The following is a 16,905-nucleotide window of genomic DNA, read 5'->3' on the forward strand; positions in this document are numbered from 1 at the left end:
TGTATAGACGAAAGAAAACTGAGAGCCTTATGTTCGCCATGTAAAGTTTCACCACATGTTGCGTGCTGAAAGGTCCAATTGCCGTTGATGATTCAGCCGTTGAGGGTGCTATGAGTACAGAGGGGCTGGCAAAAATTGGACACCGGCTCTGAATACATGTTTTTTGCCACTATCGCTCACTATATAACACTGGTCAGTTTCAAGACAGAGATGTTATAGGCATCTGATTTACAAGCTTATCACTTCCACGCAGTCGGAAGTTTTGAATGCCCACAGAATAATCATAAGGTCGTCTGGTAGATCATGTAATTCCGGATCGTTCTTGTAGCTATCTTCATTTCTTATCACTTCTGCCATACCAGCTATCTGAACCCGAGGATCTTCGGGCTCAGGTTCTCGGTATGGATTAAAGTGTGTTGTCCATGGACCAGGGTCAAATTGCTCAACAATATCTGCCAAAACACGATAGTCGAGCATTGTGAGATGCTCCTTGAAGGTGAGATCTGGAACTCATTAGTACCACAAGAATATGCTAGGCAAGCGAGTACTCACTGCCAATATTGCAGTCCCTTGCATGGCCATTATTGTCTCCACAATCTATGCATGGCAACTTAGCCATATTCTCTAAATCACTGTGAGACCATATGTCTCTTGCATGAGATGTTGCTGCTGAAGACTCCACAGTTGTTGAGGATGATTCTTGACGCTGAGTTGCCTCATCATGATTTTGGAGGGGCGCAGTTCGTTCGGGCAATCGATATGCTGGTACAGATGGTTTCTCCAACACCTCCGGAGCACGAGAGAAACTATGTGAAGATGCAGGTTTTGCTGGCGGAGGCAGCACTACCTGCGTTCTCTCTGCGTTGTAAGCCTCCATAACCGTAGGATCAGACGCTTCTTGGGTCGCCAATCTAGGGCAAGGCGTTGCAGGCGACAATTCCTGCTGGCCTGTTGCTTGAGCTTGAACAGCGCGGACTAGCGATTGTAACCCATGTTTTCTCTCCCAGTATTGCTTTACGCGAATATCAGTGTTGGCAGGGTATGATGGTACTTTCCCTCGGAACGACATCGGGAGACCAAGTAAATTGCGTAACTCGTACATGGTCTGCAGGTGCTGCGACGCTGTGCCGACTATAGCACTTCTCGAGCCAGGGTCACCTGCTGTTCCCGTCCAAACGATCTTGATATTATCATGTCTCTCACCGCTGTTATCTGCCACGAGCAATAGATCCTCGGGTGTAACGAAGCCGTGAGCAGCTGCGCGGCGATCATCGTCGATAGAGCGGAACTCCCAATCACTGTTGTGTCGATAGGATTGTTCTAATTGACGAGCGGAGTGATCTTGATCAGTAGTTGACGGTTCGCTATCGTTTGGGTGTGCAATAGTGTGATCGTCCATGGCGTCAGCTGCCTACCTGCAATAGTGATGAACAGAAGGAATTCCAGATAGCACTGAGTTGAGAGACTGAAGTTGTTACTCGAAGTTGTATGAGGAGGCGAGGTTTAGGGTTGCTTAAAAACCTGACAAGCGTGGCCAAGATCGCGTCAAAAGAAGGAGCCCCGGAGTGTGTTTACAAACGCCGCTGTCGCCACAACAGGAGATGAGGTCGCGTTCTAGCAGGAGCTATGGTATTGCAAGAAAGATCCCAAGCATGCTGTCCATGCCAATAAGAATGCCTACTAGTATTGAAGCTAAAAGGGTAGTCCACAATATTTGTGGCCATGCGCTATCATCACGCGCCCGACAGTGTTGCCTTGATGCACTAAGACACAGAAACAAGCTGATTGCTATGACCAAACCCACCATTGGAAACTACAATGAGGCCCACAGCAGTGCTATCGTCTGGAGTCTACTAGACCCCAGTCACTCATACGTAAAACATGGAGAAACGAAAATACAGTGAGATCGCAGAAAACAATCCACATTGGGAACGACTTGTATCGCTCGTTTACTTTGTGTGAGTTGCCGTTTCATCGTACCATTGCATATTTCACCACCTATGTTTGGCAGCCTCCCTGCTTGCTTTGAAGTCTCAGATGGTCCACTTTTGGAACCATTCAAGGATAATAGATGTTGCCTCCGCTTCCTCACATGTCAACAGGTCAGCTGTATCGCCATTTGGAAAGGAGCTGGGCCAATCATGCCCGATGTTGGTGTAGTTGTAATGCACGACTACATCGTCCCAGCTATGCCTCATCACCTTTCGCTCTCCATCGCACAGGTATGTAGTCGCATTGACAAGCGCATCGTATCCATTGCGCTGCGCCCAGTCATTCACGTATGTGACAATGTCTGAGCTGTTTGCATTGCCGCGCGTGTTGATCCCGCCTTTATATGGAATTGTAGTATCACGGTAGCCATGAAACTCCATTAACGGGACGGGTTTACGACTGGGGTTACAAGGTGGCGGTTGCTGATTTGCATCGAGGTAAAAAGCACCTGATACCGGAGCAAAAGCTGCGATGCGCTTTGTTGCTTCGGCGTCACATGCAAGAATGCCGGTAAAGCCACCGCCATTTGACTTTCCAGTTGCATAAATGCGAGAAGTATCGATACAGTATGTCGTTTCAAGGTGATCCAGCAGCTCCAAGGCAAACGCCACATCGTCAATAGATTCCGGAGCATCAGGGTCGCCCTGGAATTGCTGAGTCCCCTTTTTGTTCTGTGGCATGTCAGCAACTTTTCATGCTGTGTATTCGTGTAATGGCATACCGGCACTCCCTCAGGATACACTGCAACACCTTCAAATCCATAGCTCGCGTTGGAGAATTGACTCAAAGCTTCCTGATATTCGGCAGTTTTGCCTCGGCCATGGAACGATAATATCAGTGGGACAGGAGTGTTGCTTTCGTATGATGTGGGGATATGTAGGCGATACCCACGAGGTGTGACGCCGCTTTTGCTATCAATGGTTAGACTTGTAGATTCGCTTGGAAGGACACCGTCAGGAAGTGGCTTGTCGCATCCGCTACTATTATCTGCAACAAGTACAGCAGCAAGCGCTGACAAAATTAATAAAGCGTTCATAGTTCTGTGGATTCAATCATGCTGAGAACGCTATTCCTGAGCGCTTAAATGTACCGAGCGACTTTCAGGCGTGCCAAAGACTGACGTTGAATAGAAATCGCGTACGTAAGCAATGATTCCACCACTTTGCCTTTTTCGGGTACCAGCTGCATTGGCCGTGCATTAGCGACAACCCAGCTGCCGCGCTGAGGCGAAAGAATCCAGATGCGGCATCATAGGTCAGAGACGAATAAATTCGCATGGAATATACACACACATATGCATACCATAGGAAACTGTCACCGGCCTCCTCTCAAGCACGCGATAAGCTGACTGGTGTGAATCTGACAAAGAGTTGAACGTCATATTGAAAAAAGCATACCTTAGTCCTTTCTCCATCCTACATAGACTTCGTCCGTTCTGAAGCGTTGCGTGCATGTCGTGTCGCTCAACTTTGTTATCACGCCCGTGCCGTACTCCAGTAAGCCTGCATGGGCAATCATGATGCCATTATCGATGCAGAACATCTCGTCAGTGGCGAATACGTTGCCGCCACGATCCCTTGCCATCATGCCCATCATCTGCTGCAATCTTAAATTCGAACCCACGCCGCCTACAACTAGGACTTGCTGGGAACCAACATGTGCCATGGCACGCTCTGTGATCTCGACCAGCATGGCAAATATGGTCTCCTGGAGCGAGAAACACATGTCTGCCTTTGTCACGAGTTCTCCATCTTCGGTCTTTAGTCGTTTTTCGTCAGGTAACGACTCGTCTAGGCCACGTGCAAGGAGGTCGGCTGCCGCCAATATTCCTGAGAAACTTGCGTCCATGCCCTTAACACCGTACGGTAGGTCGACCAGGTTCTTCCCCTTCTTTGCCAACTGCTCAACATTGTAACCTGGGAAGGGGTCATTGGGTATCATAAGCGTCCTGGCAAATCGATCTATGCAGTTCCCGATTGCAATATCCAGAGTCTCACCAAAGATCCGATAGCGTTGGGCAGAATATGCGATTACTTGGGTATTTCCACCAGAGACATAAAGGACGACAGGGTTGTCAGCGCGTGTTATTGACCGTCCCATTTCAATGTCTATATCGCGTCAGCATTATGCTATTTGCTGAGAAGCAAAGGATATACTGACGTCCAACGCAATGGTTCACACCAACCATGGGCTTATTCCAGAGCAGGCTTATTGTTCTTGCGGCAAGCGCGACGCTTTGTAATGGCGCACCCATCCCAGGACCTTTTGTATAACATATGCAATCGATTTCTTCAACCTTTACACCAGCCTGGCGCACCGCTTGCTTTATGAGCCGCACGACCCATGTCCGGTGGTGTATCGCAGTGTCCTTTGGCAAGAAGCCTTCGCCAGGTGGGGAATTATACGTGTGCCGCAGGTTTGCAAGTATGATGGGTGGTTTGTTCGGCCCAGGATGGGATATGATACCAATCCCTATCTTGTTCGCGCTTCCCTCAAGACCTATAGCAATCATTATCTCAAACGCTGTTGTTGGGTGATTGACGCGTCGAGCGATGCGGGGTGACGTGGGTTTGATTGAAAATGCTTATCGATAAAGCACGAGATTTGAACCACAGCCCGGGTCGCTGGATTCAGCGATCCACAACTGTGGCGAAGACATTCAAGATTATATCGAGACTTTCGCCTTGGAACATCGGTGATAATGCCTCCAACCCGATTTATGATTCGACTGAAGAAACGACTGAGATAGCAGTTCAAAGCTGTCAACGGACAGACGTCACATTAGCGAGTCAGGTTTTGCAGGGTCTGCCAATCGCTCCCATAAACAAAAAACCCTCGAGATTTTGCCCACCCTTGCTATGTTACAAATCCGCTCAGAAGACATCTATCTTGATCCTCCCAATATTTTTTTAAGCATCAATCTTCGGTGGGAGTGTTGCAGATACTTCGCACCCCAGTACATAACCCACATCGGCCAATAAGCGCAGCCTCGGCTCCCAACCGCTAAATAATATCCACCAGAACAATCCCAGCCACCAAGCCTCCCACATCGCAACACCACTTTTCTCTATGGCGGACTTCGATGTTACCAGCCGGAAGTTCTTGGATTGGCTGAAGCATACCGGTGCACAGATCAATCCAAAAATACAACTGGAGGACCTGCGCGCAAAAGATGCAGGACGAGGCGTCGGTAAGTAACATGCATGACCAGGCACACTAAGCCACTTCCACCTTGTCTTTTTATCTAAGTATCACTATACATGAAGCTTGTACTGACGCATGCGACAGTTGCGAAGCAGGAGATTACCGAGCATGAGCTTCTCTTCAACATACCCCGCTCCTCTATTCTCAGCGTAGAAAACAGCATCCTATCTACCGAGATCCCTCCCGCTACCTTCGCCCTCCTTGGTCCCTGGCTTTCTCTCATTCTTGTTATGCTTTATGAGTATCACAATGGATCCGCCTCAAACTGGGCTCCATATTTCGCCGTGCTGCCGACCGATTTCGATACCCTCATGTTTTGGACGGAAGACGAGTTGGCGGAACTGCAGGCGAGCGCTGTAGTGAACAAGATTGGCAAAGAGGGGGCAAATGAAGTCTTTATCGAGCAGCTGCTACCTGTGATTGAAGAGTTTGCGGATGTCATATTCAGTGGCGACGAGAGAGCTAAGGACAAGGCCAAAGAGATGCGCGCACCGGAGAATTTGGAGCTCATGCACAAGATGGGAAGTCTGATCATGGCATACGCTTTTGACGTCGAGCCTGCAATCTCAGACAAAGAAGTGGACGAGGAAGGCTTTGCCGAGGAAGAGGAAGATGCTGCGCTCCCCAAAGGCATGGTGCCGTTAGCCGACATGCTAAATGCCGACGCCGATCGATGCAATGCCCGTCTTTTCTACGAGAAAGATAGTCTGGAGATGAAGGCCTTGAAACCAGTTCAAGCGGGAGAAGAGATATTCAATGACTATGGCCCGCTGCCTAGGAGCGACCTCTTAAGGCGTTATGGGTATATCACCGATAATTACGCACAGTACGATGTCGTAGAGATCCCCACATATCTGGTCTCACAGACGCTTGCTCATGACGGGGTTTGGCATGAGGAAAGGATCGAGTATCTGGATGAACAGGAAATAGTCGACACAGGGTATGACATTGCTGCCAGCGTTCCTTTTTCACTCGAAGAAAGTCTATCACCCGAGCTCATCATATTGGTTGAGACCATGCTGCTACCACAGGAAGAGTTTGAGCGCCTACAGAGCAAGAGCAGACTGCCCAAAGCCGAGAAAATGACCGGCAAAGCAGCAGAAATTCTTTACAAAATCGTGCAAGCTCGCATCGCGCAGTACCCAACGACGCTGGAGCAGGATTTGCAGATTTCTTCGCAAACGCAGCCCGCTCAGACCATGTCGCGTAAAGAGCGCCGGGTTGCTATGGCCAGGACTGTGCGCATTGGCGAAAAGACACTGTTAGTACAGACTGAAGAAAGATTAGCAGAAAAGGTAGCAAGAGACAATGGCGCAATGGCTAAGAGGGCAAGAGATGTGGATGAAGAGGGTGATGTAGAAATGGGAGGAACAGGGAAGAAGCATAGAGCTTGAGCATTAAGCTTGAGCATCACCTCACAAGATGCACAGTTTTGGGTGTCAAGACTAAAGACATGGGTGTGAAGGTCGATGAGGGGCACCACGAGAACACCATGCAAAAGATTATGAGTTCGAGCTAGCAACATGCTTTGGTAAGGTTTCTTTTCTTTTCCTTCTGGAAACATCCGTTGTGCAGTGTTCTCGCGACATCTTGCAGAAGCATCTGAATATCATATCCAAGAAACCCCACTGCTAACTTGTCTTCCGATCTAGGCATATCCTACACCCGTGGCGCCTACAAACTCATCCACCAACCTTGCTCCCTCACCTGTGGAGCTAGTGTACATAACTTGGTAGATCTTTGGATCCTCCTGCGAATAAAAACAAAGGGTATAACTTGTCGACAAACCTGCACCGAATCCATCCCATGAGTCAAAGCGCTGGAAGAAGAAGAGAAGAAGATGAGAGAAGAAATCACCTCCCTGCTGCGGCATTGGCAGCGTTGCCGGCACTGGCAGGGTGGGCAGTGGTAGGGGTGGGAGGAAGAAGATGTCCCGACGCAGAACGATTATGGTTCTCAATTGGCCGACGACTTGGACCTGGTGGAGGTTGTTGAGCGGCCTTTTCACCCTGCCGCTCAATCATGATACGGTATCTGATGTGCAGGTTATCCGTCCAATCAACGGGATATGTTTCATCGTCTTCACTACTATCACCAGCGAACCGCCATCGGTCAGCAAGACGGTCATCATATTTCTCCGTCTTCTGGCGCTTGACGCCTCGCCGGTCAATCATCATTCGCCCACCTCGCCCGATCCGCCGACGGAAGCGAGACTGATCGTGGAACGGTACATCTTCTGGCGGCGTGGCGAAGCGTATTCGCGCGGTTCTTTGCGGATCCGGTTGCTTGCTTAGCGGCGCCACTGCTGTGGCATCAGCGCCCTCTCCATCAGAAACAGAGGCAGGGGGCGTGGGAAGCTGACTTTCTGTGAAGACGGTACGGAAATCAGACTTCGCAGCAGCCGGCTCCAAAGGTGGTGTAATGGGACGCCATGTTGCATCGACCCAACCAACGTTCCATTTCTGGTGCTTGACCAGATTGTCTTCGATGAAGCTGTCAATTGCCTCAGTGCGCTTGGCTTGTTGCTCCTCGAGATAGACAATGTCGCCATCCACAAGACGCCCATCAGGACGTGTGTTCGGGGGCTTCATGCCTGGCAATGTCTGGCGTTGCCGCTCAACATCAACAGTTCTCTTGGGCTTAGGGGCGGGCTGTAACGCATTAGTCATGTGCAAAGCATTTGTGGAATGGCTTGGACGAAGTACCTTCTGTGTGATGAGCAAGTCATCGTCATCACCCTTGATGCTGAGTCTGCGCTTGAGTTCCTTGACGGCGTGGCGCTGTTCAAAGATCAGTTTGTCAGTGGCGAGTTGCTCTCTGATCATCGCTTCTCGTCGTTTGACTTGCGACATCAACAAGCGAGCCTCCTCTAACTCCTTCCTGAGCTTCTTCAGTTTCTCAGTCACTTGAGCATCACGGCCGCGCGTCTTGCGGACCTGTCGCACTTCGCGACGTCGGAAACACACGTATGGATCAGCGTCATCGGTCTCGAGGTTGGTCTCGAACTTCAACGACGGCATAAGCGGGCGGTTGCCTCTAAGCAGCCGCTGATTCCTCCAGTGCTCGTAGACATCCTTTGCAAACCGGCGTGCATTTTCACTGATGGTCTCATCAAACTCGGCTTCGAGCTCTTCATAAGCAAGCACAGGTGGGTTATCGACAGCTGCAAAAGGCTGCTTCGTCGAGGTGGTTTCCTCGAAAAAGTAGATGATCTCTTCAAACTCGTCTTCTGAACATTGGTCGTTCTTACTCCTTTTCTGGTTGTAAGACTTGAGAAAGGCGACATCATCACTGGTCATGCAGTATGGGCAGCCAGACGTATCCTCAACAGTAGATGAGAATCGGATGTAAGTGGCAGGTTGCGTGAAGCGCTTGGGATACAGATCTTCATACTGCAGATTACTAGCGACGGCATCTGGGGTTGGGATGTAGAGCTGAGCAATCTTCCCGCCAGCTGCGCCTTGTGCTGCTGCCTGGGCGGCAGAAATGACGGCCTGCAAGTGGTGTTCCTAGGCTGCGTGTTAGCTTTTCGAACTGAAAAGACGACAAAGGTAAGCAATGCAAGATCTTAATCGAACAACGCATAGTGCATGGTTGAGACTGGGGAAGCGTTGATAGACAGGCAGTGCCCAAAGGGGCCTAGCGCAACTTACAATCTCCTCGCCCTTCTCAACACCCGTCTCGACCTTGGGAATGTGGCGGGAGGCATCGTCATCGGCAAGCTGTTCAACCTCGTTTTCGCGTACAACGGGCAGATTCTGTTTTGTAGAGAGCTTGCGCTGGCGAAAGCGCTGGCCTGTTGCGCGAGCAGTCATTGTTGTTTGTCGCTATGCACGTGATGCGTGGTTGGGTTGGGCTCCGTATGGGGTGCGATGCAAATCCTGGCGCCCCGGGGCGGACCAGCAAAGAGGTGAGTCACTCGCCCAAGAGCTGTTGCAACCACCAACGCGTCGCAATATTGCGGATATCGGTGTCAAAATTGTCGCACGGCCCACAGCATGCGATCTATCGCGTCGGAAGTGATGAAAAGCGGTGTTGGGGTGCTGTTTGGCGATGGAAAAGGTTTCAGTGAGCGGCGATGTCGAGCGTGTTCAAGCGGTTGCGCTGGGGGCGGTTTGGGAGGCAAGGAGGTGCAAGCGAGACTGACGAATCACAGCACCGGACGCTGGCAATACATGGTCATTGCACTTGGAATCTTTTTCCCTGCCGCACGCAATGTGCACATGATGTCTATTCTCCATATTCATTCCCCCAGCAAAGACTAATGCAAACCATTATGCTGGTTTGCAGTCGCTGTTGTTGTGTTCCACGGTTCGGTGAGGAGGTGCATCCCAATCCGGTTTAGCGCAAGCGCATATACGCGGTCTGCTTGGCTCGGGGCCGGTGGTTCTCCTAATCGTAGTAATATTACAATTACCAGAACGTAGACTACACAACATGCACTGTTGGTCTATGGCACAACATGGTATAAAATGAATCTACCCGAATAGTTACTCAAGAAACTTTCATGATTCTTGTCAAAGCCCCTATGATGAGTAATTGGAGGAAAACCAGTTACTCTACCACCTCTTTGCGCATGCTGCAAAGCTATTATGCAGAAAAGGACAATAGAGACAGGTATACGTAGTCATAATAGCTAACCGCATATAGTTTGTAGCACTTGTAGAGGGGTAGTTGAGGAAAAGGATTTGGTCGGTGGGTGGCAGGCGGATGTCACTGCAGATAGCTATGGAAACATACAATGAACGAAAAAATTTAATGGCATCCTGTAACGAGGCCAAAACTAGCCCCAATTATTTATTGGCTGCGAATTTAGTTTAATATATCTCGGGGGCGATGTGTTGTTTTCCTTGTGCCGCAATCCGGCAGTGTCGAGCACCAGGGGTGGTTTTCTCTCTTGTCGACCCTGACATGATCGGAATAGAAACAATTACTGAGACACTGGGGTCTATTTGAGCTACTGAGGACCTAGACTTCAGGAATTAAGCGCGAGTTTTTTGAGGACGGGGGTGGGGAGGGCTACTCGACTGATTTTCCACATCTGCTGTGCAACATCACCGCAATGTTGCATATGAAGCGCTTACGGTCACTCTCTCGATTGTTTCGGGGAATATCAACTCATTCATGATCTGAGGTCTATGGATTGACTTCCTTGGAATTGAACACGCATGAGCTTGGCAGCGCGTACAATCACCAGGCTGACTTGCAGCGCGTATAATCGCCAGGCTGACCTGTACCGCCGTTGGGTGGATACCTTGAATGCGCCTCGCGATTTAAACTATGTGATTTGTAGACATCATTCAGGTGTCTCTTGCGATGATATTATTTTACTGTCTGGAATTTCTATCTTCGCGTTGAGAAAGTGGTTACTAAGTTGCTTTTCTCAGTAGCCAATGCAGTTTGGTGAGAGTGAAGAGGAGCGTATGTTGGTGCTAGCTATCGGGTATCAACGCTGGGAAGTGGCACAGTAATATGCTGGAATACAAGACTGTGACTTGAGCCCTAGAAGCGCCGAGATATCTTCTGCTGCCAATGCGATATCCAAAGGAAGGCTCCTTCGCGGCGTGGTTCGTCTGATCCTGTGATGGGGCTGAGTTACCTGCAGAGAGGTGTAGTCATAACCATACATGAACAGGTATGAACTCAAAAACATTTCAGTAGAAAGTCCAAAACTTTCAAGAAACATTTACCTCTTAAGCACTGTCATAACCTTTCTCCAAGATGCAGTATATTTCTTTCTTTGTTCATACATATTTGGCTATTGTGGCAAGATTAACGACACATAGCTTTTCTCAAAGCTGTAACTCCAATCCTGACGATGTACAACAGCCTTTCGGACAAGAGACCATTAAAGATCCCAGTGCCGCACGCAAATTACGGGAATATTACGCCGACCTGACCTGTTTCGATTCGTCTGATGGTTCGAGAGGCACCATAAAAGAGCAATGCAAGAATGTCTGCCCCCCTGGCGAGGAGACTGGAGGTGGCCAGGCTGTTTTGGTCTCCCAGAGTTGCATTTTTAATGATGCGCCCTGGTATTCATCGAGTGGACAGCAAATACCATGTTGTGATCAATGTTCATGAATGCACGTTCCAGAGGATTGATAAAGTCTAAGCAAGCCCGTCTCAACAACTTCGGAAGCTGGATATGGAGGGACGAGACAGCAGCTGCAAAATCGTTTCTTGCATCACGCCGGGGCCCTGCCCAGTCGTTCTCAAAATGCTTGATGGGATCTTTCAAATGACCATATAGTGTCTCGCATCACTCAAATCCTCCATTCCGGATACCCAACTACTCGAGGTTCGGGAAATGTATCGCAAGACCGATAAGAACACCTAAATCCAGTTTGAACTAATGTGGAGCAAATCTTTGTTCATCAAAGTAGAAGTAGAAAGGGGCTTTCATGTTGTTGTTGTTGTAGTTGTTGCAGATTTCAAAAGACTGTACAGCTGTAATGAGGGGAAGCTCAACTTCTAGGAGGTGCACACGCCAAGGGTTGACAAAATATGGCCAAGAATGACGATTCGGTGATTCAATTCCTCTGATAGGGCTGTATATCGAGAGTCGATATCTGCCGACGATGCCCGTTTCGCCTGCCTGATCTTCGATAAACCTGAGGACACGGAAGAGCCACTGAATCTGGTGGGAAAGTCGGTCGGAATATCGCTTCTTGTAAGTACATCAAGACGATAGGACGAGAAGCGAGAATGGAACTCTGCTGAGTTGTCTGTGTCGAGAGTATATTTCTCGAAGAATCCCGAATATTTCTCTGCGCTGTATTGGAACTGACGACTAAGCATAAGCACGTTCTGTAAGTTCTCTCTCGGTAGGTAGCTGCAGATACCATCAACAAGTTCCTGCGGTAGATCATTCATGGTTGTATGAGAAGCTTTGGCTAGCTGTCTCACCGGCCTTTCAAGACGCAGACGCAATTGCTGCACAGTTCAGTGAAAGAGACTACTGAACATGACTCATCATATCACTTGAGTCATGCTTCCTGTTGTGTTGTATTGTGGTGCTGCCAACCTATAGTTAAGCCCTTGTAGCTTCTTTTCCTACTGAGGAATGCTCGGTCTCGCTGCTACAGCACGACTTTAACCACCGCCGTTTGCACTGCCTAAAGATGCCGATGCCTTATCAGTGTGCTCGTATCGGCTGTCCTCCCGCTAATAATTATTCATGGGTTTCTTTCTGGTTATCATTATTTGTTCGCAAAGCTTTGTCCGTCCGTAACATATATCAGATACGTCAGCACTAAACACGCTTATTAGTATCGCTAGTTCCATCGCCCCTAAGCAATTGACATGACAATCTAGCGTGGCCCTATCGCTAGGGCCCCTACTCATCTAACTAGAAGCAATTAGTATACACGCTAGTTAGTGCCTATAAGAAGTCCATTTGATAAAGAATCCCACGATGCGTAAAAGGAGACATAGATCTGCCTACATTAACCCTCTGAGCCTATCATCAAATCCTTCCAACAATATTTCAACGTATCTATAATCCAGGTGTTTTTTTCATTGTCTTATTAGTCACTCATCTTTTCCAAGATGAAGCTAAGTACGATTGTTGGAATGCTGGCTCTCTCCAGCCAGGCATCTGCAATTTGCTGCACAAACACCCGAATCAAAGGCTGCGATAAAGGTGTTGGAGTATATTGCGTAAGAAAAACTCTGTTCATCTCGCCGTTTTTTCTAATGCAGTTCATCTAGTGCTATGCAGAAGATACCCACGCAGGAAAAAGTTCGTGCACAGGGACCTATTCTAACTTTTTCAAGAATTGGAACATAGTCCCATGTTCGCCTTTCCCAGCCACTCTTTGCAAGTCAGACGGAGTACCGTATTGTGTTGGTGGTAATAGCGACGAAAACAACAACGGCGGAAGCTGCAAAGTTGATGGCAACACGCTACCTATGTAATATAGGTGGATAAGCAGAGTACGTGCATAGAGTTACAGCAGGTTGTTTGATGCTTCATTCAACACTAAACTCAGCTACAATATCTTTATAATTCTACGTCGTTGGATTTTCTTCTATAAGGAGTGAGCTTACGATAGCACCTATACTCTTGCGTAGCAGCCTCGCTTTACATGATACCATTTTAAATGAATTATTACGGAAAAGTAATGCGCTGCAATTCATCCGAGAAGAAACAATCACTTGCATATCTCTCTATCAATGGGTTTTCGCTACCTTTACCAAGAATCCACTCTTCATCCAGATCTTGTCCATATTTGCCATCCCCAATCCTTTGGATTAGAACATGAAGCTCTGTATCTGGATGCCACGACCCCACAGCCCAATTCAATTTACGCGATGATTTAGATTCATTATTTTCCTCGGGAGCATTGTGACAGACACCCCACACGTATGACCAACGTCCCTTCTTGGTATATTTGTCGAAATCAATTTCTGGAGCTTCAACATTAGACCAGTTCAGGGGTGATCAGAGGCATGCTGACTTCAAAAATGGTATATGGATAGCGGCCTCCGCGAAGCTTTTCAGAAGCGGACGCAACCGATTTTCATCTGGTGTGATGCGATACTGAGAATTGCCGTCATCCGTGTTTCCATTGGGCCTCTCATCATGTAGATATTGCATCTCCTCGTCCAGCTCGGTCTTTTCGTATGGCGGGTAGTGTTCATCAGTGACTTTAAAACCCATCACATTGCGACCTTCGCCCTGCGGGCCGTGAAAATACCAAGATCCATTCGAATGTGCTGGGTGAAACATAACCTCTAGAATCTCCATATTGGGCCAACGAGTTCCAGTACTGGCATCTTTAGAAAACAAACTCTCGTCAATCATGGCTTGTATTTGCAGCTGACGGAGGCTATTCGATAAAATGGCCAGGCTTAAGCTGAATGTATCTTTGACTGCTGGCCCCAGCCTGTTGCTCCAACAGGCTAAGAGTGTCGGAGAGGTGTTGAACGTTGAAGAGGTGTTGAACCTGGCGAGTAAAGGGTTCATCTTTCTCACGTATTTCCTCGGCGCTCTCACGGCACGGTAACTCTTCGCTGTCTGGCGATTTCAACACAGGTGGGAGCATTGGCTTGAAGATATCTTCCTTGATAGTGTACTCGTCAAAGAATCCAGAGCATCGCTCTGCACCATAGCGAAACTGGCGATTGAGCATGAGCACATGCTTCAAGTCCTCCCTGGGCATGTAACTGCATATCTCGTCGACAAGTTCCTGTGGCAGATTGTTCATGTTTGTTGAATAGAGCCAGTAGCGTTATAGAGAAGGTTGAGTTGTTTCTGAATCGGTAAAAAGAAAGGGGAGTTTGACAAGTATTGCTGGGGGCGATGGAGCATTAGGTGATATTCTTTGGGCCGCCGCCAAATCGCGGCGCGGTTGCTACAGCTCAAGGGCCTGATTCGGGCTTTCCAAGCGATTATGGGGTTGGGTTTTCGAGGCACTAGTGGGGCAAGCGGTGTGTTGGTTGTTACGCCGCAATATATTTGTGGAAATAGGATGGAAAAGCAATCGAAACGTTCCCGGAAATACCTGTGTATGTATGGCAATTACAAGTCCCGAGCGCTTATGCTGCTGAGTGGCTGAGGAATAGACCCGCGAAAGAGCCGCTAAGCGCCTGCCTACTGCATACCCCGTCTTGAAATCCGACTCCACACCAATTGTGCAGCGCCTAGAATTCGCCTTTTTCAACTTGAATTATTATGCATAGGCAGCGTGCTAACGTCGGAATACCAGGTTGTTTTGATCAGGACATAAGAAATTTGTCGGGGTATCACAAAATACTCCAACAAGAGCTATCGCCTACTGCGAAATATACAAAGATTACAATAAAATACATAAAATATCGCGCTACACGGCTCTTACACTTCTGAGATGGCATGCAGTGTAGACCAATCTTTTCAATCTCAACCGCCTCTTGCAGCAAAGAAATCAATCAACACTCAGATAACCTGAAACCACAATACCTTACCAAGAGATCAAATGGCAGCATTACAATATAACATCCACAGCAGACAAGGAAAAACAAGTCCTTCCAGAATTGCAACATTTGACAGAAACATCCTATCGACCTTACGCGACCGCGCTCAAAACATCAAGCAGCAACAAGCACTCCTGCTATTGCAGTAGATCCAAAATTCAAATACACTAACTAAAACTATTGGTACTCTATTGACAATTCATCTCTACCACACTGATGTGGACCCTCTGGAGTTTTCCCATAGCATATTTCCCTTTTAGCTGCTTTATATCCCTCGCAACATGACGCAAATCTATCACGAGCAGCGCCTGGTGGCAGACTGCACTATATAACCTCTTAAGATTCTATTTCAAAAAAAACATGACACTAGGAATATTTGCCTACCTCACCACTTTTAGCGAGATTTGCTTTCTTTCCACCGCAGCAAGTAACGGTGAACTCGGAATGGAAGTCGTCAGGGTGATCAGGATCACCACAGTAGTAACCGCAATTCACCGCTATTGCTGGAGTTATGTATATCGTACTATTTGAGTATAAGTATAAAAGGTTAGGATGTAATTAAGGCAGAAAACTTACATAGTAAGAACAGCTATTAGCTTAGATAGGTAGGTAGGCATTTGATCTTGAAAGTATATGTATGCGTTTCTTTTTTTTGTTGAAGTAAGTTGAATTCTACGAGCATATATTAGTGAAAAAGAATAATTACCGTGAGAAGATGCAGATATACATACTACCGGGTGCCCCACTAACTCTTCGGTCTTTCCTTGTGATTGTACAAAACGGGCTTTAAATAGTTTTCGGCCCTTTCATAGAACGGCGCCGCTCCTAGCTCTTTAGTAAGTAAGGATCATACGATCCTACAACACCTACCGAACCGTGGCAGAGATATCTTCTTACCGTACAAGGCTAATACTTCTGAAGTAATCAACCTTCCTTGACTACATGGACTAATAAGATTACAAAGACCGCACACGCAAAACACAACTTCGGTTCTTTCCGTATCTCACAATGAGATCCAGGAAAGTTTAATGTTATTATTAGATTGTAGAATCTAACTAATCTCCTAGAAGAGATGTATCTTACACCACCGGGATCGGTATTCATACACTTATCGTGAGCTCCGTGCCGTTTCCAACCGTAGACTACTCCTAGGCAATACGAGTAGGTCTAGACAGTTCTTGATAATCACTAAACAGTCTTGGAAACTCTGGTTATATTTAGCACGGAACGAATTTTCTATCAAGCCCTCTATCCGTCGCATGGACTACCGCTGTTTAAACATTTTGCTCTAACGTAGACTAGAAGTAGAGAATTGTAGCCTAACTCTACTGTGGTACATGGCACAAGTTTTGTATGTGGGCCGCTAGCAAGGGGACGATGCAGGCCAGGGTCGAGACTAAGAGCTATACTATAAAGAGTACGATCTGCACCAATTAGAGTCGTGATTGTTAAAGAATATCCCTGGATTTCTCTGTAATAAATTAGGTATAGAATTATCCGAAGAAGAGGAGCCCGATCGTCATTTTGGCGTCTCCACATATAAAACTTGTACCATGTACCGCAGTAGGCTGCTGAGATTTGTCCCCAAGGTTTTGAGATTTGTCCCCAAGATGAGATTTGTCCCCAACGCTAGCTATATCTTCACTAGTGCCAAGTATATTACAGTATTCTATTCTTTTAGGCATAGGCACTTGTGAAGGGGGCTGCACTTAATCACGCATATTGCTAGACCTATTGCCTACTAACACCGTC

The 16,905-nt window shown here is 47.7% G+C and overlaps 8 protein-coding genes across 8 annotated transcripts; 1 reads left to right on the forward strand and 7 right to left on the reverse strand.

The window, feature by feature from the left end:
- Window positions 1-228: 228 nt before the first annotated feature.
- Window positions 229-1,399, reverse strand: COCCADRAFT_94777 (uncharacterized protein; the record flags this gene model as incomplete). The annotated part of the gene is made up of 3 exons (XM_007713633.1): window positions 229-503; window positions 553-778; window positions 848-1,399. The coding sequence occupies 3 exons, from the start codon at window positions 1,397-1,399 to the stop codon at window positions 229-231; spliced, it is 1,053 nt and encodes a 350-aa protein (XP_007711823.1).
- Window positions 1,400-2,033: 634 nt separating this feature from the next.
- COCCADRAFT_94884 (carbohydrate esterase family 1 protein) lies at window positions 2,034-3,028 on the reverse strand (the record flags this gene model as incomplete). The annotated part of the gene is made up of 2 exons (XM_007713634.1): window positions 2,034-2,663; window positions 2,714-3,028. 2 exons carry the CDS (start codon window positions 3,026-3,028, stop codon window positions 2,034-2,036), a joined length of 945 nt encoding a protein of 314 aa, XP_007711824.1.
- A 362-nt stretch (window positions 3,029-3,390) lies between these two features.
- COCCADRAFT_94823 (uncharacterized protein) lies at window positions 3,391-4,504 on the reverse strand (the record flags this gene model as incomplete). Its single annotated transcript, XM_007713635.1, has 2 exons — window positions 3,391-4,100; window positions 4,153-4,504. 2 exons carry the CDS (start codon window positions 4,502-4,504, stop codon window positions 3,391-3,393), a joined length of 1,062 nt encoding a protein of 353 aa, XP_007711825.1.
- Window positions 4,505-5,061: 557 nt separating this feature from the next.
- Window positions 5,062-6,590, forward strand: COCCADRAFT_25891 (uncharacterized protein; the record flags this gene model as incomplete). Its single annotated transcript, XM_007713597.1, has 2 exons — window positions 5,062-5,182; window positions 5,281-6,590. The coding sequence occupies 2 exons, from the start codon at window positions 5,062-5,064 to the stop codon at window positions 6,588-6,590; spliced, it is 1,431 nt and encodes a 476-aa protein (XP_007711787.1).
- Window positions 6,591-7,049: 459 nt separating this feature from the next.
- On the reverse strand, window positions 7,050-9,011 carry COCCADRAFT_94888 (uncharacterized protein; the record flags this gene model as incomplete). The annotated part of the gene is made up of 3 exons (XM_007713636.1): window positions 7,050-7,847; window positions 7,902-8,705; window positions 8,850-9,011. 3 exons carry the CDS (start codon window positions 9,009-9,011, stop codon window positions 7,050-7,052), a joined length of 1,764 nt encoding a protein of 587 aa, XP_007711826.1.
- Window positions 9,012-11,880: 2,869 nt separating this feature from the next.
- Window positions 11,881-12,072, reverse strand: COCCADRAFT_43942 (uncharacterized protein; the record flags this gene model as incomplete). The annotated part of the gene is made up of 1 exon (XM_007713637.1): window positions 11,881-12,072. A coding segment is annotated over one exon (192 nt), but the record flags the coding sequence as incomplete, so codon positions are not given.
- A 1,958-nt stretch (window positions 12,073-14,030) lies between these two features.
- On the reverse strand, window positions 14,031-14,408 carry COCCADRAFT_4650 (uncharacterized protein; the record flags this gene model as incomplete). Its single annotated transcript, XM_007713586.1, has 1 exon — window positions 14,031-14,408. The coding sequence occupies one exon, from the start codon at window positions 14,406-14,408 to the stop codon at window positions 14,031-14,033; it is 378 nt and encodes a 125-aa protein (XP_007711776.1).
- A 922-nt stretch (window positions 14,409-15,330) lies between these two features.
- COCCADRAFT_25895 (uncharacterized protein) lies at window positions 15,331-15,770 on the reverse strand (the record flags this gene model as incomplete). Its single annotated transcript, XM_007713598.1, has 3 exons — window positions 15,331-15,477; window positions 15,538-15,676; window positions 15,730-15,770. The coding sequence occupies 3 exons, from the start codon at window positions 15,768-15,770 to the stop codon at window positions 15,331-15,333; spliced, it is 327 nt and encodes a 108-aa protein (XP_007711788.1).
- Window positions 15,771-16,905: the final 1,135 nt, after the last annotated feature.

Source organism: Bipolaris zeicola, assembly GCF_000523435.1.
Source record: "Bipolaris zeicola 26-R-13 unplaced genomic scaffold scaffold_64, whole genome shotgun sequence".
Classification (NCBI taxonomy): domain Eukaryota; kingdom Fungi; phylum Ascomycota; class Dothideomycetes; order Pleosporales; family Pleosporaceae; genus Bipolaris; species Bipolaris zeicola.